This window comes from Gadus macrocephalus, chromosome 6 (genome assembly GCF_031168955.1).
Source record: "Gadus macrocephalus chromosome 6, ASM3116895v1".
In the NCBI taxonomy this organism is placed as follows: Eukaryota; Metazoa; Chordata; class Actinopteri; order Gadiformes; family Gadidae; genus Gadus; species Gadus macrocephalus.
The window spans coordinates 11,190,577-11,214,581 of NC_082387.1; the positions used below are offsets into that span (position 1 = coordinate 11,190,577).

The following is a 24,005-nucleotide window of genomic DNA, read 5'->3' on the forward strand; positions in this document are numbered from 1 at the left end:
AACACAAACACATACACACAGACAGACACAGACACATACACAAACACAAACACACCAGCTTGAGGACAGGGTGTCTCTCTTTGGGGTTTTCATATCATTTCAAAATGTTTTCAAACATTGGAAAAAAAAAAAGAAAATCTCTTTTCCTACCGTTTCTGTTATCCAAGTCAATAGCTAAAAAAGAACAAGCCAAAAAAAAGGCACACTCATGCAGTGATCAGAGGTCACAGATAAAATATGCAAAAGGCAAGTTTCACTTGAGAACGAAGAAGACGAAGAAACATGGCCACCGCTGGCAGGGAAGCTGTGCAGTACAAGGCCGCAGCAAGATCCGAATTACTGGAAATGTGTCTTGTCGCGGCGACTTTGAATAATTGATGGCCACGGCTGAATATAGCGACAGGATTCATTTGTCCTACACATAGTGGAGCTGTCATGCCAGCCTCACACTGTCATCTCCACCACCGGTGGCGCTCACCTCCTCCGGCTTTAATCAGCGCAGGCCCATCAGCGCTTCCATTAGAGACGCAGTGGGAGGATAGCAGAGGAAAACACAGGGGGAGAAGAGTGGCACAAAAGCCCCCGCACACGCACGCGCACACACACACACACACACACACACACACACACACACACACACACACACACACACACACACACACACACACACACACACACACACACACACACACACACACACACACACACACACACACACACACACACACACACCTGCAAAAAGGGATTTGTGCAAAGTATGAATTGGAGGTGTGTTTAAAGGAGCTGTAGGTTCGAGGTTCAAGAGCTGGTATTTGATGCATCTTGTTAAAGAGGGCATAGCCTTCCGATAGCAATTAGTGCGTTAAATGCTCTGTGAGACTATATTTTTCGGGTTGACTGCGGCTACTAGTCTGCATGACTCGATTTAGATGTATGACCACTCCCAGCTCGATTCGGACCAATCAGGGAGTCCACTCTGATATGGGTTTGGAGAATGTATCTGTCATCACAGGTGAGTGAACTTAAATACTTCTTAAGGGCCGAGAAACATAGGGAGGGAGAGAGCAGAGAGGGAGAGTGCATTTTTGGAGTTGCTTTTGGCTTTCCTGTGTTCTCTCTTTACAACTTTTGAATTTTACCTAGTGCACCTTCAACGGAAGAATAAAATAACAATTTTGTGTTTCATCACGAAAAATAAACCACATATTCAGCCTTGTTTCACCGTTCGCTCGTTGATAAACATATCGCTCACATAACTTCTTCTTCCTTCCTCTTCAGTATTCCTCAGGTGTGAGACAGCCTTTCTCACATGCCTGCCCAAACACACGCGTGCGTCGTACACCTGTCACAGCTCCCTGTTGGCCCTAATTACAGTTAAAGGCAGAGGCAGCGTTGCGGCACAGGGGTAGGCCGTCACCCGTTGACAGCACTCAGATTGGCTTTAATTACACCGTGCTGGCGTTTAGCGAGGCCCGCCCAGGACGCCACACGTGCACAGATGAGCGAAGAACCCACACCTGGTTGCAGATGCACAAACATAATGGAGACGTTCATCAACCAGGCCTGCACAGGAGTGCACGCGCACTCACATACACACAGAAATGCAAAAAAAAGAATGAAAAACTGAACACAAACTGTTTGCGCGCATGCACACACACACAAAGCAGCCAGTTTCAACAGACATTTGCACACACTCCTTACACACACAGCTCCTGAGCTGTGCAGGTGTGAGCTGACAGAGTGACAGAGTGATGACTAGAATTGAATTGAATAGGTATGTGAAGTGGCATGACTTACAATGTAGGGGAGACCATGATATCATGAAGTATCATAAACTATGACAAGTATGATATATTATCAGCAGTATCACTTTCAATTTCAGGACTATAGACATTATGTGGAAAGAAGATACTCCCTTCACTTCAATACCACATTCTCTCTCCGTCTCTCTCTAAATATATTTCTCTGAAGAACATTATCAAAAGGCATGTAGTACTACACTTCTTTGCTAAAAAAGAATTTGGTCATACCAACCATTTGCTGCTCGGATTGAGAAATGCAAATACTCACAGTCAAAATGCTAATGCATAAACACACGCAATTCTGGTGTAATTAACATGGTTATCCGTGGCTATCTGTGCAGATGCAACAACAGCACAAACTGAGCCTGTGCCTGAACCTAATTGACACAGGAACCCAGATAGACAAGAGAGTCAACCACTGTTGCATGAAAGAATCGAAATACATAACTGTTACGATGCTAAAAGCTTCAATACTCAGTATATCATAACGTGTGTGAATGCCCGCTATGGAACACACTTCCACTTCAACCCCAATGATGCTGCGTTGTTTGGCTTTCTGTAATGGACTTCACTGCTTCTCAAACTATTTGGGCAACTCATTAGTAGTCAAAGAAAACAAAACAACAAAAATGACATGATAGATTAAAGCATTACCCATACCATGAATAATGGACGCCATTTGTATACAAATATAAACGAAAGCTTTTGATGAGGCGAGACAGATTGTCAAGCGACGTCGTCATTTTGCTTCTGACTAAAGACAGGTTCTGTAAATCCCACTGTGGCAATGCTAAGAATAATAATAGAACGACCGTGGTATACATGCTATATTTGTGGGTCTGTTCAAATCTCTTTAATATTATATATTGCTATATTTTTGACTACTGAAAAGAAAAAAAATAGTTTTCTTAGTGTTTGTTTCAGCATGAAATAGAAAGTGCTGTCATCTTAAAGACAACCAGAACAACGAGCAGTATATATAAATCACAAAATAAACGTTTTTTTATTGATCACTGTACTATTAAGTCATTAAGGCTCAGGTAGGGATAAGATATACGAAGGGAGCAGATAGGAAGGGACATTGGGGATAAAAAGGACCTTTCGACTGGGAATCAAACACACTATCCTGTCCCCTATTTCTTTAACCGTTACTAACTATAGAACTTCAGTACTAGTCAAAAAAATCTTATTGCGGGCATGTTTTCATGCATTCCACATTTCTCTGTTTGTAGTCGTACTTGCATCTGTGCTTAGCCTGGATACCAGCCTGAACTCCGCCCACAAAATATTTGGTCTGGAGATTCAGTCTGGAATTGAGCTCGTTGGGAGGTATTTGGTCAGATCAAAAAGTGATCTGACCAATCAAATTGTAAGGGCGGGCTTTATACGTTGATGGACAGATGATATACATTAACGTAATCAACCACGTCACCAAAGAGCGCTCAGCGCTTTTACTTTTTTTCTCAAAAATGCTGACCGTGTTGCCAATTTGTCCGTGTATCCTTAAATTCTTTTTACAAAACCGGCATAAATCGTTTATGTCCATCTTCTTTTTCTACTTCTTCGAACGTGCGCTCAGTTGAGTTAGTTTGAGAATAGCTGTGCTTCGCACAACATACGTCACATACTACGTTGCTCTGATTGATTTTAGGTCTATCCAATTGAGCGAAGAGGCATTTTCCTTCCTGGTTCCGCCCTATAATCACAGCCCAATGGTTCGGTCTCAGACTCATATTCTGACTAGAATTATGAGTATGACATCGCCAGGCTAATCTGTGCTGCCTCCATTGTGTGACAAAATTAAACACTGTATCCTTCTTCTTCTAGGCCAGGATATACAAAGACGTCTGGCAGAGGAAGAACACACCTCAGGGAAAGAAAAAGAAAAACTGGCATTGGGTATTCAATCCAGGTGTTGAATCCCAATAAATTCTCCAAAGAGCTTAATATAAAGGACACGCTTTCAACTATTGCAGAAGATAGTGATCAAAAGTGCTTTGAACACATTTAGATCTGCAATTGCCATTTTTGTAGCACTTGCAAAACTACATTAGTAGTTTAGAAAGTGTTTCATTTTAAAGTAAATGGCAATGACAATCATCACCAGAACTAAAAGAGATTTTAAAGCAGTGGTAAACAGTGGTTGTAAAAGCTAAATGAAAGCCTCAACATGTTTCATCCCCGCCAAGCAAAAAAGCTACGATTTACCTCCAAGCATTATTTTTAACGCCGAAAAAAGAAATGTGTGTGAATGACAACTGTGCGTTGCATTTTTAAAACGCACCATTTTTATTTTAGGTCATTCAGAATGGTATAAGCAATCATCGCCGGTTGGTTGGAAGTCGTTATCACACCTGGTGAGTCATCACAGAGCTCTCTGGCCATCTGTCTGATGTTTTTAGCGAGGAAGCTAAGCCTGGCAAGATGGAGCCTTAATGTGGAGGGATGGGAGGAGAGACCTTCGAGCATATGGTCCTCGTTCAGACACCATGCATGTTTTATAGGTAGCAGCTTACTGGTTCCGTAACGCAGACCGGCAGCCCGGCATGACTGGCATCGACTTTTATCTGTAGATTTTTTTTTCCTCTGGAAAAATAAGAAATTGCTCTCGTATTCTGCCTCATTGGTCGAAAAGGATTTTATTTTTGTTAATATTTTCCTCTTTTCAAGCACATATTGCTTGTGTCCCGATAGCCTCCTAATTATTTTACGGTGTTATCCGTTTTACCCCCACCTGGTCGTATAGGTCCTTCAGCCTCTTCATTTCATGACTTTTTAAAGAGCAGGTAGGGGTTAGCCCTCCTGTCCAGGAATACCTACAGACCTCGGGTTGAAATCCACAACATTGGGGAGTTGAACAGCGAAACCACTAGAATAATACGTTGATTTATTTCACCAATTTCATGTGGAGGACATTGCTTTGTGTATAACCTTTGTACAGAGGGGAGCCTGCACAGGCATACACTGAAGGGCCACCCCTACACATCAAACATAGATCAGGTTACAACCTCCTTACAAACCGCCAGCCTCTTGCCTGTGAGCTTCCATCCGCCATCAATCCACATCACAATGGCTTTTCCCACAGTTAACATCCACCCGCTTAGAAAACGACTCTGCATTTCATCCATCTTCCCGACGTCTTTTTGGAAAAACTTGGCAACACGAGTCCCTCGTTTAAAAACACACAGACCCACAGCTGGGGCCTCCCAGACGAAGGCTCCATAACGCTGCACAATGAGGGGCGGGCTTGGCAGAATAAATGTCCACACTCTGTCGACATCTTGCCGGGCACGGCTCTCTCCGATGTCCCCGCGGCTGGCTTGACGCCTGGCTGGTTGTCAGGCGGGCTTTTAAAATCATCACCTGCTCTCAAACAGCTGTTCCTAACACAAAGTTGCATGCGCACACACACGTATGTACACACAGACCTGCACGCCAACAGCCCCCCCCTCCCCCCCAACAAACAAACAAAATCACAGATGTAGGCCCGTGTCTGGTTGTTGGAATGTACATGGAGGTACACAACACACATCGGCGGATGCATTAATGCACACAGCTGGTGTTGGAGACTTGCCTCAGACGTGTACACATGTGCACACACACCTGCCACAGCTGGCTACCAAACGGGACTACAGCACAGATGGAGGCTGGTTGGGAGAGAGAAAGAGACGCAGGGAGAGAGACAGAGACAGAACGAGAGACCCTCAGTTTTTGGCATGCCTTCTGCTTTTCAAGAGGGACATAACTCTAATAAGTGGGGGGAGGAGGCAGTAGATGAAGTTGGCCACATTCCAACCCTCGGAAACCCAATTTAGATTTGGGAGATCGATATTTAATCTGGTTAAAAGACAATCTCAAATCCTGAACAGCGGAAGCTGGGAAGTTCCCCACTTCCACGGCTACCTGCTGCGTGACTCCATTACCGTCAGACGAATACATATAGGTGTTTACTTGGCCACACACACACACACACACACGCACACACACGCACACACACACACACACACACAAAGTCTGATTGATGTGACAGACAGAAGTCACTAGTGTCCACATGTCCCTGACCAAGACAGCTAACCCAGCTGCTAAAGATGAGCTGGCTGACACCTCCTTCGGTGTATAAATGTGGTATGACTGTGTTAATGTGTTCATGACTGGGTGAATGTGATCTGTGAAGATTGTTATACAAATTTGAGCGGCCACTGGTCTGAAAAAGTCCCATGTAAACAGTAAATTTACAGACAGACAGGCAGGAAAAAAGACAGGGGTATAGAGATAGAGATATCTATCTCCATGCCCCTGTATATGTCCGTCTGTCTGTATGGCCGTTTGTGTTCAGGCCATCAGGCGGAGAGATCTCCGTGCCGTCCATGTCCCTCCTTAGCTGTGAAAGTGCTCTCGCTCAAAGTTTTAACGGCTGTTTGGAAAAGGAACGATTGTGTTGCATTTGACCTGTTTCATAACCGCATAACATAAAAGAAACAGGCAAGTCGTTGTTCACAGGGAGGGAGATGCTGAGAAAGAAAGAGTGTACGTGATCTTTCACCTTCCAGCGACGGCATCCACACATCAAAGAACCTAAGGCCCCGTCCACACGAAGCCGATTTCATGGCGAAACCGCAAAGGTCTTGTACGGTTCGGCCTTCCGTCCACACGAAGCCGGCGAATCCGCTGACCGAAACCGCAAACTTCTGAAACCACCCTCGGAGGTGGTTTCAAATCTATCCGGTTTCGTTTTGGTTTCGTGTGGACGCCTGAAACCGACTGAAACCGCAAACCATGACGTCATCGCCCCACCCCTCGACCTCCTAGCCAATGGCTTTTAAGCCCGCGGAGTCTCAGAAATCACAACAAAAAAGATGATGGCGGACTACAAGCTTGTAATCGTTCTGCAGCATATCGTGTCCCTTGTTGGGTTGCTAAGCCATTATTTATTGAGAATCTAGTTCGCCATCGTAGAAGAGCTGTTTGTTTGTGTTGTTAGTGGTTCGGGGGGCAGCCTTTATGCGCATGCTCGCCTCTTCTTCTTCTCGATTTGTGTACCAGAAGCAGCGCCCATTATGGGCCTGGAATGTTTACTACAGCGTTTCTACAGATCTATCCGGTTTCGCTTGGCTTCGTTTTTACGGAGATACTTCGAAACCGGATAGATCGAAACCGTAACGGTTTCGCCCGTTTCGGCTTCTTGTGGACGGGGCCTTAAAGTACCGCCCAGACAACTTTCCCATCTGTGGCCTGGCACGGATTTAACACCTTGGTCTGTCTTCTGTTCCGTCTCGCGCTCTCTTCCTCTCTCTGTGTGTTATTCAAACATCAACTTTCCCTCGCGCAGCCCTATTTTACCATGACACGCACCTTGTTTTCTCTAAATTTAACTTTTTCACTGTCAGTTTTGTCATTCCAAACACACCCAACACACCCAAAAGCCACACCTTCCCCCTCCATCGCACCAAACTCTTCTGAACCGGATTCTCTGTTCCGTGTGAGCTTTGGCACGAAAAATACCAAAATACCTCCCTCTTCGTGACTCCGTTGATCCGAGTGAGAGACCAATCAGGCCTCCTCGTCAATTCATGAGCCACATCACGTCTCCTTTTACCCCTGATCATCTGGGATTGCTTCTGGCACGTCTGGTTTTGAACTACAGTACATCTTGCACTCGTTGGAAACATCATTAGTGATGGGACTCGTTACATCCTAACTGCTTTTGTCTTTGTTACTTTTCAGCTATAGGACGAGACAATCATTTTTAATTGTTTGGGTTTTATAGGACGATGTTACGGATGACCAAAAAAAAAAAGCCTGGTGTTTAATGACCGGATTCATCACCTGGATCCTAACAACTTCAGAGTTGCTTGCTCCACTTAGGAAGCGGTGAGAAAATCAATTCCCCCCCCCCCCCCCCCCACTCAGCTGCTGAACTCTCGCTCTGGCTGAGCTCATCATGGCCTGGCCGTGATACTTAGTGCCGTCTCTCTCTCTGCTCTCCAGCCACGACGATCTCTCGCCCCTCTCTCCCTCCGCCCCGGCCCCCGTTCTTGTTGTGTTCTTCCCTCCGTCTCGCTGTAAGACCCTCTCTCCTTCGATCTTCCTCTTCTCTCCGATTTTGTCGGTCCTCTCTCGCTCTCTCCCCCCCCCCCCCTCTCTCTCTCTCTCTCGGCTATTAGGGCCTGCTGGGAACAACGGCTGCGGGGGAACCTGAGGATCACAGACCACAGTAGGAAAGTAGGAAAAATAACCCCATAATTACAGCTAACCAGTCGCAGATCGACCGAGAAAGGAGGAGTAGACGTGGGGTGGGGGGGTAAAAGAGAGCGCGAGAGAGAGATGAGGGAAGATCAAGGAGGGTAAAGCTTTGGAGTTTTCCTTTTCCAAGGCGAGCCAGCGACTCGCACAACATTTAATGGCTGCCGATCCAACGGCAATTTAGTTTAAAAGGGAGGCAGTGGAACAGAGGGAGAGAACAAAGTGGGCCAGCGGGACCAAGTCTTTACAAATGGTACGGAATAGACTGCGCAACGGCCATTAACCAGGGCCCCGCAAAATGGCTGCGTATTTAAATCTGCTGGCAGATTTGAGGGGGAACTGGGGTGAAGACGTTAAACACAGTGTTAATGCCACATTTGGCAAAGACAAACACAATTTCCTGGCCAGCCTGGAATCACGACAAAACTGTCCGCATTAAGTCAGGGACGGGGGGGAAAAAATCTGATGACAGTACAGTCTCAAGTTGACATAGAGGGGCAAAATGTTTTGAAAAACACCAGGTCGAGCTAATCATTCGATGTACTAACGCCATCATGTGAAACGTTGTGTAAACTCTCTCCCGGCCTCTGGTGGCTCAATGGCATGGATCCAGGCCCTCGATCAGCCAGATCCCACCAAGAGCAGGCCACTAGGGTGACACAGTGCTAGAAATAGATCCCTTTGGTCAAAGCAAGCAATTCCATAAGGTCACCCTTCGGAGATCTACTTAGAGAATGGGGGTATCCCACTCCTCTTGTTTTTAATGACCTGACACTGCCTCTAAGGGTATTAAAGACGTCGCTACATATGCTGGGCAGTTACAAAGTAAGAACAGGCTACCTGAGAGAACATGCTTGACATGGGCTACAGATGATGTCTGCCTAGTTAGCGCCATGCTTTTTCCTATTTAGCACCTTTGTGTGCTAGTTAGCACCTTCGTGTGCTAGTTAGCACCTTTCCTGTTGTTTCTCCCATAGGGTTTTCATGTTAACTAAATAATCTTCTCAGTACTATCAATGTGGAAATGTTCAACTTGCATTGACAGTTATGTATAGACTTCATTCGCATTGAGCCCGCAGTACAGAGCACTTTGGAGTAGAGGGCGCTTGAGTCTGGGCTTTCTTATTCAAAGGATATACAGAAGGATATACAGAAATCTTTGCGAGGGTATGATTATTACATCCCTTCTAGATAACAAAGATCTTCGTGAGGACAAATAAAGTACGAAAAAGTTTCATTTCCCCATGAAAATGCATGCATAAAAAAAAAAAAAAACATTTCCAGACAGACATACTGTGTCAGTCATACACTTGCTTAATATGATTATTTCCCACCCCCGCAACTTTCTGAACAGTTAAAGAAATCAATCCCATTTGATACTACCACAGGACAGCTTGCTTGCCCCCTTCACACTCCCGCTACTCTTGCTTTGAAGAGCCTTTCTCTCTGGCTTTCATCTGCTCCTCTGGCTGATGGCTGCCCTAAGTCTCTCTCGCTCGCCAGATATCTTCCTTAGCGTGTTGGGCTGGGTCAATGAGGAGGCCGCGATGCCGGTACCCCAGCAGCCTTACCAGCCCTGGGGGCAGGAGCAACCCCTGAGCTGGCCTCCTTATGGGCTTTACATTGTCACGGTCCTGCTTCTGTGTGTCTTTCTGTCTGTCTGTGTGTCTTTGTGTCAGCGTGTCTGTGTGCGACACAGGGCTAGCGTTCAGTCCGTAGGCGTCAGATTGTGCACGTGCTCCGTCCTCAGTGGGATCCACATCATGAGCGTTGCCATGACAGCTGACAATTGAATCTATATTCAATATTTTTTTAGATTTCTATTTCTATTCATTTTTGGGTCCCATTCCTTCCATCACCTGATCCGCCCCCTCCCCCCCCGCTACTCTCCCAGCACCGTTTGTCACTGCCCACGTCACGTGACCCACGGCAAGGCTGTGACACGCCATTAGCGGTCCATGGAGATATCATAAAAAATGCAACCGTACACACACACAAGACGAAAAGTCGATATGTGACAACCGGGAAAAAGAAACGCTTGTTCTCCGGTTCCCCCAGGTAGTCCCTGCGTGCGCCGTCGCTGCCGGCGCCGACAAAGTGAGCCGGTGTCAACACCGCGCCTGTCCGTCCTATGCTTGGCATTGGTTCATTTATCATCGGGCCTCCTCTAGACGCCTCCGAGAGCCACTGCCCTCCCCCTCCTCCTGTGGAGCCCTTTGTTTTTCCCTTTGTCCTCGATGTCTCCCGCCATCTTGCTCACATTCATCCTTTCTCTGTAATCTTCGTAGAAACGTCTCTTTCTTGGTTTTCCCATTGTTCCGGCTAATTGTCGGTCTCTCCGGAGCAGGCGTGGAGCCATGAAAATCAATGTGACTCTTATTCCGTTTCTTAAATGCATGTGTGTAACAAACAGAGCAATTATCCAGACCTAATCAAATGGGTAATTTGCTCATTATCTAACAAAGCCTTTCCATACCTGTGCTCTGCCCCGAATGCCAAGTTTGGCGAAGCATTTTCTCTGTGCTCAAGGTGTAAATATTTTCAACGATGACTGCCGCTGGTTATGACCTCTAGAAGTACAAACCAATCAGTGGTCAGGTGGAAGTTGTTTGAGAAATAAATGGGCCTCTTATGGAGGACTTTCCCTCAGGCTTTTCCATTATTCCATTATTTTGTTTTCCTTAATAAAAAGGACGTGGAATTTCCGCAACACCTATCTAGCAAGAAACGTTACCAGGCCAGAACTTTTTTATTCATCGTCGTTTATCATGTTGAAGTCGTACCGTTAAAGACTGAAACACCAGCCTTGATCCTGGCTAACAATGTGGCCCCACTAGACGCTGCAGATGAAACAAGGATGAGCAGGCATGTCATTGACCCAGCGTATTCACGTATGTAGATGTTCTAAAAATAATGTAACAGGTTCTACGTTTTAAAGACCCCCTCTAGACACTAATATTGCCTGCCCCCCTACACCCTAAAAGTCTCTAACAACTGTCAAAACAAGAAAACTTTGGTAGCAAAAGGGGATAATTAAGTAAGCAATCCGAGCGTCGCGAAGGACAAGGCAAATCTCTGGAGAGCGGCCTCGGGAATGGACCTCGCCACCAGTGGCTCTTATTCGTGCTCCCAAGACACGTCGTGATTCCAAAGACCGGTGAAACCTGTGCAAACAAGTGCCTTTCGTCGACATCCTTGGTTAAAGAAGCAGATTGAAGTGGCCATCAGTGGGACTCCCCAGCCCCCCCCCCCCCCCCCCCCTCCGTGTGTGCTGTGGCCGGAGGGGACGGCTGCTATTTCACTGATCTATGGATGAGCGGATGGGGATTTCACAGCTCCGGGGGGGGGCAAAGCGTTGGTCTGTATCTGATTTCTCCCCCCCCCCTCCTCTCCCCCCCCCCCCTTGTCGTCTGCGTTCTGCAGATGCCTCGGGCTGTTTCCGTGACCTCTTGGAATAAGAAAGGTCATTATCGGTAGGTGTTGGCGCGAAGAGGAGGAGGAGGGAGAGGAGGAGGAAGAGGGAAGAGGAGGAGGAAGAGGAGGAGGTGGAGGGAATAGCGATCGGTGAGCGTCGAGATGGAGGAGCGAGCGAGAACAGTTGACGCGCTCAGGGAAGGGAAGTTGAGATGAAGGAGAAGACGGACAAGAATAACGAGAGGGAGATGGACGGACAGAGACAGAGGGTTCAAAAATTAGAGGGGGGGAAAAGGGAAGTACATTTCGGTGTCTGACCTGGTCCAATCACCCCCACGATGCCCTCGTTGATCTGTCCACACCAAGGGCGCTGTTGGACGCAGACGGATGAGCCTGCCCTTACACCCGGGCCTTTCTAAAATAAAAATGTGTTCACTATGGCTCATGAAAACAGGAGGTAGGACTTGAAGCTACAATTAATGATCAGAGGAAGAACCTGTCCATCCCAAGACGAAATTGTTTTCAGTCCAATAAATGACCAATGAAAGTATGGAATATTCAATCAATGTTTTGGCAAATTAAGCATGTTGGAGGGTACTTACTGTAGTAACAGAATGATGACATTCATGTCCTTTGAACAATATTGAACAACAGACTATGCCTCACCATCAATCAGGCTGTGAACAATAAGACTCGTCAACTCAATAAAGAACACAGAAACCCTTTAGAACGAAACGCTCCCGATAATACTTCTTTGATAATGATTCTCCCTGGAGCGCTTTGAACCAGACGCGCTCCACACTTTACAGTTCCCTCGCTACTGCCTTCATAATCCCACCTTCAGAAACCACTCAGTGTGACTAGCTGTTCACACAAAGCGCTTGACCTCGTCCAATGAGCTGGGGCCTTTGAAGACAAAGCAGAGACGAACTCTGCTTCTACCCTTTTTTAACGATACAATGACTAACCTCGGCGCGCAAGCCGCCATTTTACCATTCCCCCGAACCCCCCGACCCTCCGACGGCCCATTGTGCCTCTGGATGGTGATTGCTTCCCGAGTAGAACTGTTTAATATCCCTCCCCGCGGGATGGCGTCACCAGGGACGCTAGGTCTCTGGCGCGCGCCGGAGCTCAGGACTTCTCGAGGCTAATTCTTACATCAACTGCTTATAGAAAGGACACACTGCAGGTAGCCGTTCTCCTGATGGGCATCCAGCATGCGCGAGAGGCACCACCCACAGAGAGAGAAAAAAAACATGTCTGGGGAAATATCAGCGAGAGAGTCGAGTGAGAGACAAAGAGCGAGACACACAGACAGGCAGACGGACAGGGACAGAAGTTGGGAGGCAGACAAGGGAGACTGAAAGCAAAGAGATTGACATAAAAGAATGACAGTCGTCCTAAAGAACTGGCAGAGAGCGAGCCAGAGAGACAGAGACAGAGGGAGAGATAGAGAATTGCTCTTCTTAGTGTATTCGGGTTTTCTACAGAGAAGGAATATAAGGAATAAACAGGACTAAACAACATCATTCTGTGTTGTTCATCACAGTTCCTATTACAAAAGGAAAATAAAAAGTGTCGTTTTTTTTGTGTTGGACAATGCTGACCTTTAATCAATATTTAGTCAAATAGTTGATGATATTATCTAACCCAACTTACACTGAATCCAGATAAATGTAATAATGGACCAGGTAGGGGTAAGGCACCTTCCTCATAGACTCACAATTCAGTCTCTAAACACTTGCTCAGCTAAAGAAAATCTCACAGGTTTTGTTGCTAAACAGGGAGAAAATAATTAGTTTAAAATAACCCTGCCTTGCAGAACCAATTCTAAATCACCGGTGACATGCAGAAGTCTTGTGTGCTTGCAGACACTGTTGTACCGACACTTCTTCCTTGCCCTGCGTTGCACGCATTTTATAAATCGCTGTTAATCCTTCATTTCACCAATGTTGTGGACCGAGCACACATTCGATGAAACTGAATTGAGACAATTCAATGTGACATCCATTTTCGATGTTTTCAAAAGCTCTCTCCGAGTTACAAAGGGAATTGCTAGATTTCCGGCGTCATTTCCTGTGAAAGGAGTGTAGGTCTGTTAGCGGCCCATCTTGCCAGCGTTCAAACAACAAAAAACAAAGTTACAAATCCCAAGACGTTTAGTCGTGGCGAGATCTCCTGTATCACTTTCCTGTATCACTTTTTTTTTTTGATTTCTTGCATCACAAGACCAACTTGCTCAAGGATGCTTAGGCTGGTTGTGACGTTGTGGATTGAATCCAGTATCTTTCAGTTGAGTCAAACAGCCTTCAGATTAGACCAACCATCCCCCATTATCACATTAATTAGTAGTAATTAATTCAGTGTTTTGAATTTTCACATATCAGTATAGGGATTGTGCCCAAATTAACCAGATGATTGAATGAATGAAAATGTACAGTACAATGGTCTGGGCCAAACTATCAGCAGAATATATTACCATGGATATCATAGATGAACCATTCATTAGAAAATCAAAACAACACTAAGCAGGTTCTCTCTTCTAATCACATTAGACTCTAGTGTGAAATATGTCAAACTCCACATAGAAAGAGGTTTCCAACCAAGGACATTCTTGCTGTGAGGTAACAGTGCAGTTGAAAGGAGAATGAACCCTTTCATTCTCCTTTTTTTATTCCTTCAACTCCATTTATTCAGTGATTGTCCCTTCGTTCTAAAGCACTCCCAACTGTCTGCTGTTGAAGGGTGCTGCATAAATAAAATTGCTGTGCCTTACCACGCAACCAGTTTGCCACAAATAAATACATACTGGAATAAATTGCATCTGACCTGTTATATGCGTGGTGGTAACAAAACCGTTCACCTATGCCTTTGTGTACTTTGTGTGCCTCTAGTCTATCCTTGAGTTGCGCAGGGTGGGAAAGGTATCGGCTTGTTTGGATCCGGTGAATGCATGTCCGCGTGCCCGCTGACATTTAACTTCCTAGCAAATTCTGCTACAGCATTATTTCTGCGCAATACGCTGGATGAGGGGGTGGAGATGGGAGCTGTGTTGGCAGCAGTGGTGGACCTCTCCACCTATTAGGGGCTCAGTATTAGTCATAAGGACTAGATTAGGATGGATGGTGTAAAAATGTGGATGCTATTTATACTGTTATATTCTGCATCTGTACCTTTATACGTTTTTTTCCCAGGTAGTTTCATTCTGTACTCGTTCACACTTCTAAATAATGGGACGTCCGAAATAATGTTTTGCTGGTCCCCTGTCACAACCCCGGCTCAAGGATTTGACAACCAAGGCGACACTGCACGTTGGATTCACCTCCATTCTACAATGCATTTAAGGGTAAACATATCATAATGCAGCATGAGAGGTGGGAGTGTGCATTATCAGTGGTGTGTGGAGGGTATGGTCGAATGCAAAGCAGCATTGATGGAGGTTTCAAGTGTACACAAACCAACCCAATGGCTACTTAACAGGAGCACTCGTCCGCTTCCTGTTGAAATCGCAATACTTTACACAACGTCACATCGGCCCAAAACCCCAACAAACTGAACACACCAGACAACCTGTAACCCCAGCAGCTGCTGCTCATCCCCAGCTGAATGAGTCGGGTCGTGGGACTGCGATCCCCGCTGTGTTTTCAATCAAATCCTGTGTGGGTTCCTGAGTCTGCCCCAACGGTGTCAGGAGCCCACTCTCCGCCAGAATCATTGGTATGCATGTTGGCGAATCAACAAGGACTTGAAATGTGAAACCAGAGTTAAGGCATTACAGTTTACACTGCTGATGTAGGCGGCAACTCTTGCCCATCATGTTTGTGTCAGTCACTCCTCCTCCAAATATAGGTTCAGCTTAGAAGTTCACTTCAGCAGAGTAAGCACTAATGTGTCCCCTGTCAAGCTCAGTTGGTAGGGCATGGCATCAACACTGCCAGATTTATGGGTTTGATTGCCACAAGGGCAATGGCAACAATGTATGCATTGCACTCAGAGTCCAAAGATTCTTTGGACAAAAGCGTCAAAACCAAATGGCATATCTTTATGCATTTATTTAAAGCCTGACGCATGTAAAGTCCTTATTATTCTAATACCTGCACAGATTACTTGATCTGTGTTAAGCACCACAGGATGTAAACATGTGAGCAGATAAGAGGTTTATTTGACATGATCCTCATGACAATTTCCAATTCTTACAACCTACAAGCAGGCGTCTTGAAGTCCTGGTACTTCAACATGGCCCAGTGGGCAGGTAGGGATAAATACTGTAAATTAACAGTATACAATAATCCCTACATAAGAATATTGTCAGTATTCCCCAGAGCAATTTGCCGGGGATTTCCTGGCAGACAACGCATAACTTATTCCCTTCGATGCAGATTTGCTCCTTTGATGTCGCTGCACACAAAAGAAGAATGTTAGCATGCTTAAAACCCCAATACCAGTTCTCCATTATCTTCAAACCCAGTGCGAGTCTATATGCTACACATGCAGAAGAAATTCCTTTTATTGTTGATTATGATTAGTTTCCCACTGAAATTCAAAAAGGTGGCGTTTTGAAATGCTTTCACATAAACCTCAGTTATTTCATTTCTTTGTTACCTCCTTGTTTGAAATCAATATAAATTATATGACTGATATCACTGTTTTCAACATAATTTTAATTTAATTGGTGTAGTAAATACTCAGGCGATGGGTATTTAAATGTGGACGAGTTGAATATGAAAGTAACTCAAAATTCAAAGAAATTATAAAAAGCATAAAAAAGAATGGCCTTTTCGATGCTGAAATAGAATAACCACGGTCTCCCTTATCCCATTAGATGGCAACTGTAGCCCTTGCTATTGTGTCTTTGTAAAACCAATCAGGTACAGTCACCTGGAGGCTGAACAGTAGGGAGAAACCGCTTCATGACCTTGTCGCTTTCTGCCGAACCAGCCGCTCCAACAGGAGGAGAAGCAGGGCCCAAATAAATCCAATTGCTAGAAAACACGGCTCTGATTGTAGTGGGTCAGAAGCTACCGCTGTGATGGCCTAATTTCCTTTTCCTTTTTTGAAAAGGGGGGGGGGGGGGGGGGGGGTTTAAATTTTATTTTTTTATTTTTAAGTAGAATTGCATCAACAGAACCAAGGGTGGCCGAAGAAGAGGATGTGGAAACACAGCAAGGCCGGGCAGCGGGAAGAGACGCAAGACACCCAACAACGTTCAAGTGGAGATCGAAACAAAGAGCTCTGTTTTTTGTTGTTTTTTTACATGTCTTGTATGTAAAATGAACAAATGCAATAATGAACACAAGCAACAAGCTGTTGCTTGTCCTATAGGCCAACGCGCGTAAGCAAGGCAAACACAAGGAGTGAAGGGGAGTTTAGCATCGACAACAACGCTTCTAAACACCAATCCTTCAGCTGCCATCCACACACATAATGCCAGCAGAACTGTTCGTGTTGAGTGGGCGTGTGCTGTAACACCAATGTGGGGGGGGAGGCAAAGTAGTAAAGTCTGTCCCTACGTGGTGAGTTGAATTTAAGTATGTTCCTTAGCTTTCCCTGGGTGAGTGCATCTTACCAATCTAGGGGGTAAGAAGCGGGGTACTCACCGCAGGTCCACATTCACCGCAGTCGAACAGCTCTCTCTGGGATTCACCTGCCGCCTCAGCTGTTGCCATTTATCATAAATGAGCGCCTCAACAACGCCCCCTCTGTGTGAAGTCAGTACTGACCCTAACCATGAGCACACGAAAGCTAACCCTAATCGTAAAGCTCTTCTTTTACGAGTGGTGCAAGAGAGGCGATGCAGAGAGGATACGGACATAATGGCGGCTTACCTTAGCCAACAGAGATGCCGCCATACGTTGGGTGGCTGATCTGAATACTGCCATCGGCTGCCTTTTGTAGAGCTCCTCTGAAGGCTTTGTCACCTGTATGCCGGAACCCAAACACGACACATGCATGCGCACACACGCACACACAACACATGCACATACAAACACACAGAAACAGTGCAGAAACACAACACACACAAACACCTTTTAACATACACACAAGACTCAAACAAAAGGATGCGCAAACATGAACCTCTTTAGTGCATGAGAGATCTCTCAACCCCTTATTCATAAACAGATTAATAATCCAGTTCAATTATGTCATGGCTCTTATCTGTGGATAAGAATTGGCCAAGCGCGCTACATTGGCAGGGACAGTGGGAGATATATTTATAGAGAGTGAGGCAGGCAAAGTGAATGAGAGTGGGCGTGGTAGCGAGACAAAGATAGGGACGGATGGATAGAAGCCCACTCCCTTAGTGGAAGAGAGACAAGGAGAGGGAGGGAGACCGATTTGGTAGATGACGGAGACGGAGAGACTGGACCCTACCACATATTGCCCGGGGCCGGGGGCGCCCAGAGTCTGTACGTTGTGGAAGGCGGAGTTGCGCTGGGCACGGCAGCCAAACCCCCCCTTCCTTGAGCTCTCCAGAGTGGCTCTCTTCACACTCTCCCGGGCGAGACCACAATCAAACATATTGTAGGACCCTGGGCCTGAATACAGAGAGCAGGACCTAATCAGGGACGGTTGTACGTACGTGTCCGGTGTCTTGGAAGACGCTAAGATATTTTTGGGCAGAGTCCAAAATATTGTGCGAGAGTGCGAGTGCGAGTGTGAGTGTGAGTGTGTATGTGTAAGTGTGCGTCTGTGGGTACGTGTATGTGCATGTGTGTGTGTCTAGTAGTCCAAAAACCAGCCTTTCATCATTTTTTTTGCAATTCTATCTATTTCGTGCGCACGTTTTTTAATGCTAGATTGCTGAACACCTCATAAATCCTGAGGCAGCCGTTTGGCTTCTAGTTCAAAAACCACAGCCCGGGAAATGGGACCTACAACCAATGAAACATAACTCTGTGGGTTGTTGGTGCGATGTCAGCCCACTAATCCCATCCAACTTTGGAAAAAGGTACCAATTCATTCATTGCTACGTTCCACTGCTGCTTTTTCAAACAATGGCGAACGACCGGCTCAAAACGCAAACAAAACATGTATGTGGTAGAGCATATTGCATCGTGCAAATATGGCCCAGCACTTTAAACACGCACACGCACCCACCTGGTGTGGAGTGCTTCAGACTCTGGCGCGTGAAGCGGACCGCGGTGCCTCCGAAGGGGCCCCTCATGGAGCCCAGGGGTCTCTTCAGCAGCTCCAGGGCACAGCGCGGGTCGGTGTACGTCCCGACCGGTGGGCCCTCTTCTTTGGCTGACTTGAACCTCTGTTGATCGTCAAGACGAGAAAGGGTGGTGGCAGGAAGAATGAGAGAGATAGAGAGGGGGAGATGAGAGAGGAGAAAAATAAAGGGGAGACAGACAAGAGACTTTTGAGTGTATTTGAATGCGTCTTGTCACTCATTCAGATTCCACTACGATGACAGGGACTAAAGCTGCTGCCTCCACATAAGCCTATGCTCATGTTTCCACCTACATGTATCCAGCAGAGGCACAGCACCCCCACTGGAATACTAGTGAAACTGCACACAGCCATTCAAATAAATGGCCCAAAATGCTATTGTTTTTTACTCAAAAGCATATGACATAGGTTCCTCCCCCACTGCAACCCCTCAATGTCACATTGTTATCAATGAAATTGGAGACATTTTCTGAAAAAATACAGTAAAATTGTGTTCTGCTATAGAAGAATAAAATTACAGTACACAATACTGCAATGCAACTGCAGAACCTCGTGTTATCAAAAGCAACCTATATTCACATAACCTAGTACAAGTTAACACTAGCTTGTAGAACACAAAGTTATCGATATGAATGATCAATACATATAACAGAAAGCGATATCTGTAGGTCTATGAATGTAATTTCACACTATTGATAGCTCCCTGTTTAGCTAGCTGAGAAAAATAGGGTGTTACCTCCACCATGTCCTACAACATGTGCAAAGACCAAGGTGACTATGACAAAGGTACCCAATAGGGACTAGTTAAACTGATAGGCTAGAGCCGTCAAAGACAGATCTTGGTGCAATTAAAAACGATGTCCCTCTTTGCCAAACGAAAATACCTACTGGCAACTGATTGATTTGGGGGGGGGGGGGTATTCAGTTAATGTAATCTCAACATTGCTACCTGACCAATAGCTGCTACTTATTTTACCCACTGGACTTTAAATGCGACAGAAATGTGTCTCACCAACATTTGGGCTCACATGCTATTGCTTGTTATATTATTGTACCGTTGTGAGGGACCATTTCTGTTGGAATGCAACAGAGCCCTACTTGAATCAGTGATCACACTAAAACCTCTCTGAGTCCATCAGCACCGTGAACGCGGTCATTAGCATCTTGCACACGCCTGTGCACGTGCACTTGAACTTGCACGCCTGTGCAGGTGCACTTGCACATCAACATAGTGTCCCCACGAGGGAAACACAGATTAGAGATTGGATATTTGTCACACATGTGCTACTGACATGTAAGACCAATATCTGATATCTAATACAAATGTTGCACTGAAATTTAAAGAAATTAGTGCACGAGACAAATTTACTTAACACGGAGAAATCTGCATTTACAAGAGAAAGATATGCTCAACAAATGGATTGTATAAAACTGGCCACATCCAGACAGGCTGAACAAGAAAGGACACAGATTATACGCTACAAACATCCACAACAACACAGATGAATCATCAAGCATTTGACCGAGCAGGAGGAAAGGAAAATCATGATAAACAGGGTGAGTGCAAGGCGGGGCGGTCGGGACAGAAGAAGAGCAGAGAAAACGAGAGAGGGAGGGAGGGAGAGAGGAAAGGAAAAAATAAAAGATGAGGAAGCGCAAAAAGGATAGCGCCACAAGAAGTGTGGTGGCAGTTTGTATCACCGCAAGGAGGTGTCCTAAAAGAGCCTCATTAAGAGTCTGGATTTATACTGCAGGACAGAGCCACCTGTCAAGGTACACTGGCCTCTCCGCTGTCCTTGTTGAAGCCTAATTTATAGTCACTGAAGACATTTTTAAGCTTGCCATTAAAGGCTTCACATGCAGCATTTTTTAACGGGTAAATTTCTGCCCGTAAAATGCGTGATAAAACAAGGACTGATGTTGCAGGTTCATGATGCATGGGATGCAAAAGAGCAAAAGGAGGGCTTGGGCTTTTCTGTGTTGTATCCTATATGTAAGTTGGGAAGGAAGTTACTAACTTAAAGAAAGAAACAATATATCTTTTGAATAACATAATGGAGTAAGTCATGATTAAAGTGGGGCTTTCAAATTCAGTCTAACATTGGGTCGATTTTTGAGGTTTGATGCATAAAAATTTTCTGATTCAGCACAGAAATAAGTGGGATATTTTATTCAGAAATGACTCGTTATCATGAAAATCAGACTCTTTTTGGTTTTGTGGCTTTCTAATCTCTCCGTATGCGGTTGGATATTTCCTTTCCAAAAGACCTTACAAGTGTCTATCTGTAAGCTATGTGCCAAACTGCTATCATTAAGTTAGCAAACTGCTTTTACACAGACAGACAGACAGACATTGTGTGCCTGAAATTGCTTCCCCTGCAGCAGTAAAGGGGGATTTCTTTAAGGGGAAAGAAAACTACAATCAGAAAAGATTCTAATGAGAAAATGAAGAAGAAGAAAAGGGAAGAGAGAACAGTGACACAGTGGGGGAGGGAAGGACGGAGAGAGGGATGGATTACAAAGGAGCAAAAGGTGATGTTGACGTGCGGAGTGGGGAGGTGAAATAATAGGCATTGGGGGAAGAAGCAGAAGACAGGGCGGCATTCAGCCAACCAGCGGAGGACTAGGGGTCCGGGGGGAGACGGGGGAATGAGATGTCAAGGAGTAAAGCGTGGCGAGGAGGAGGGGTGGTGGTGGGGGGCTTTGATACTAGGGGGAACATTTGGGAGCGCCGTTGAAATGGAAGATTCCAGCTGTTCCTCTTATCTTTTCATTCATACACTCCCCGCACCACCCCCCGACTGCACCCACAGCCCCCCTCTTCCCTCTTTTTCCTCTCTCCTTCCTCTTCCTACTTCGAATTCCTTCTTTCGATGCAGGATACCGGCATAACCCCCCCCCCCCCACGCACACACACACACACACACACACACACACACACACCAACCCCCCACTGGGAGAGACCCAGATCTGAGGAGCTGTTGCTTGTTTCTCTACGGAAAAAATATCATTTATGAGGCTTTGGCATGCGCACGTGCACACACACGCATGCATGCCCACGTGCACACACACGCATGCATGCCCATGTGCACACACACGCATGCATGCCCACGTGCACACACACGCATGCATGCCCACAGGAGGGGAGGACGACTTCACAGGGTCGAGCAAGGCAGTACAACGCAGCATGCGGCCATGGAAAACCAGGTCATGGCCCGCGGTTGCCACACACACACACACACACACACACACACACACACACACACACACACACACACACACACACACACACACACACACACACACACACACACACACACACACACACACACACACACACACACACACACACACACACACTACGCCCATGAAACTTTGATGGCGCATTCTCATTATAGCAAATGGATTACGTTAGACTATTGAACTAGAAGAGTAAAGGGCTCACACACACACAGAGGGCCCTACCTTGAAACCTTGAATACACTGACACATGTGTCGTTGCTAGTTTTTCTGGCGCAAACGTTCCCTGGTGCTATTTTTCAGTTTCAGAAAACAATTGCGCCACAAACCAGGAAATACCTGGTTTAAAGTCAGTGGCGCGTTGTTCAGATGCTATTTTAAGGGCGCATGTATAATGTTGCTTGTGCACCTCGTGCATACACTTTTCTTCTTTCATCTACCTTTAGCCACACATTCTTGGTAAACTTTTTGGGAAAGAACAGCTGATACAACGGTAATAAGTTGTACTTTTCAATCAATGCATCTGCAAACACCGTACAGCAAACACATATTTTCTTCTATTCTTCCATTTCTTCTTCTATTGCGTATATCATTAAATAGAACCATAGCTACCGCATATCATAGGTTTGTTACGTTTTCTTTGCCGAAATTTATTTGAGGTGTTTCTGATGTTGTGGAAGAAAACGCTTTTCCATGTGTGAACTAGGCCATATTATTTGGCCATAAACTGAGCCATTTGAAGTTTGAAATTCGTATGGTCATGCATCTGTCTCATCGGAGACTGCAGACGCGCTGTCAAAGTATCAACTCGTCAGATTCAAATGCGCTCATGGCTCTTAAAGGGGATGGGAGCTGGCACTCTCATTGGTTTATTGCACGTTACTCCCAAACCACACCTACGGGTAAATAGGCTACTTCAGACCAACCCCTTTTTAGATTTGCGCTGGGCGCAAGAGTCATTAATGCACCGGTAAAATAGCAACATCGCCATAGAACCGCCCACAAAGCTTCTGGCGCTTGGCGCTTCTCACTTGCGTTTCAGACCATTGAAATAGGGCCCAGAGAGAGAGAGTGTGAGTGAGTGAGTGAGTGAGTGAGTGAGTGAGTGAGTGAGTGAGTGAGTGAGTGAGTGAGTGAGTGAGTGTGCGTGTGTAAACTAAGCTATTATATTTTCCCGTGTTTCCTCAGCATTCTTATGAGTCTATATCTTACCTTGAGCTTCTATGAGTTTATGCATGCATGCAAATGCATATAAATTCTCAAAACTGTGACCCACGGTTATATACATAATAAAGGAGATGATAAGCAATCTATATTGATACGTTTATGAATGATAAAGATGGAGAATCTACAATTCCTTTTAAACAGATGATGTTCTGGAAACAGAAAATAATAATTACTGCTTCTACATTTTTGCCTGCAAAAACTAAATTCACACAAAGTTATAACGCATGGAGGACTTTTTTAAGAATAATAAGTGCTGCACATTGTAAAACAATTCAATACTTTGCACATTGCCTAGGTTTAATGTAATGAAGGAATACACTGATTAGTAGATTACATGTAGTAATCTACTAATCTACTACATCAGTAGAAATACATACAACATTTCACAATGACAAAGGTCTGTCTTGATAGTAGTTGGATAACATTAGACAGAGGCTTTGAACCACTATGAATACCTCTGAACCTCTGGTCTCTTGGAAAGATTATCTCTTGGCCCTATGTTCTGCTTTGTGTCTAACATCTGAGTAGGCCTGACCCCATTGAAACAAGTCACGCGGATCACAGATCCACATCAAGGCGACTAAAACACCTTTCCTAGGAAGTGGATGCCATAAACCAGGGCATCCACTGGCAGAATGATTGGCACACATACAAGGTTTACAACGATGGTGGGGGAACAGGCCATCTAATTACAGCAATGTCCCGCTTTCCCACAATGCAGGCAGTGCGCGGTTAACTGCACTCTTGACAGCTAAGACAGGGCAACGAGTGAGAATAAAAAAAGGTATTGCCACTCACTTGACGTCCAAATTCTATTGGACGCAAACCTAAACCTCCCCAATTCGGCGGCCTGGATTAAACATATCCCTTCCTTGTGAAGCAATAAACATTTGAAATGAAACATAT

At 45.4% G+C, this 24,005-nt stretch overlaps 1 protein-coding gene across 1 annotated transcript in view; it reads right to left on the minus strand.

Moving 5' to 3' along the window:
- The window catches only part of stpg2 (sperm-tail PG-rich repeat containing 2), a 51,529-nt gene that overhangs the window by 15,271 nt on the left and 12,253 nt on the right, over nucleotides 1-24,005 (minus strand). The window contains exons 8-10 of the mRNA XM_060054095.1: nucleotides 18,558-18,717; nucleotides 17,832-17,995; nucleotides 17,285-17,377 (exon numbers count right to left, since the gene is read on the minus strand). Coding sequence (XP_059910078.1) covers nucleotides 17,285-17,377; nucleotides 17,832-17,995; nucleotides 18,558-18,717 — 417 coding nt within the window. The remainder of the gene's footprint in view (nucleotides 1-17,284; nucleotides 17,378-17,831; nucleotides 17,996-18,557; nucleotides 18,718-24,005) is intronic.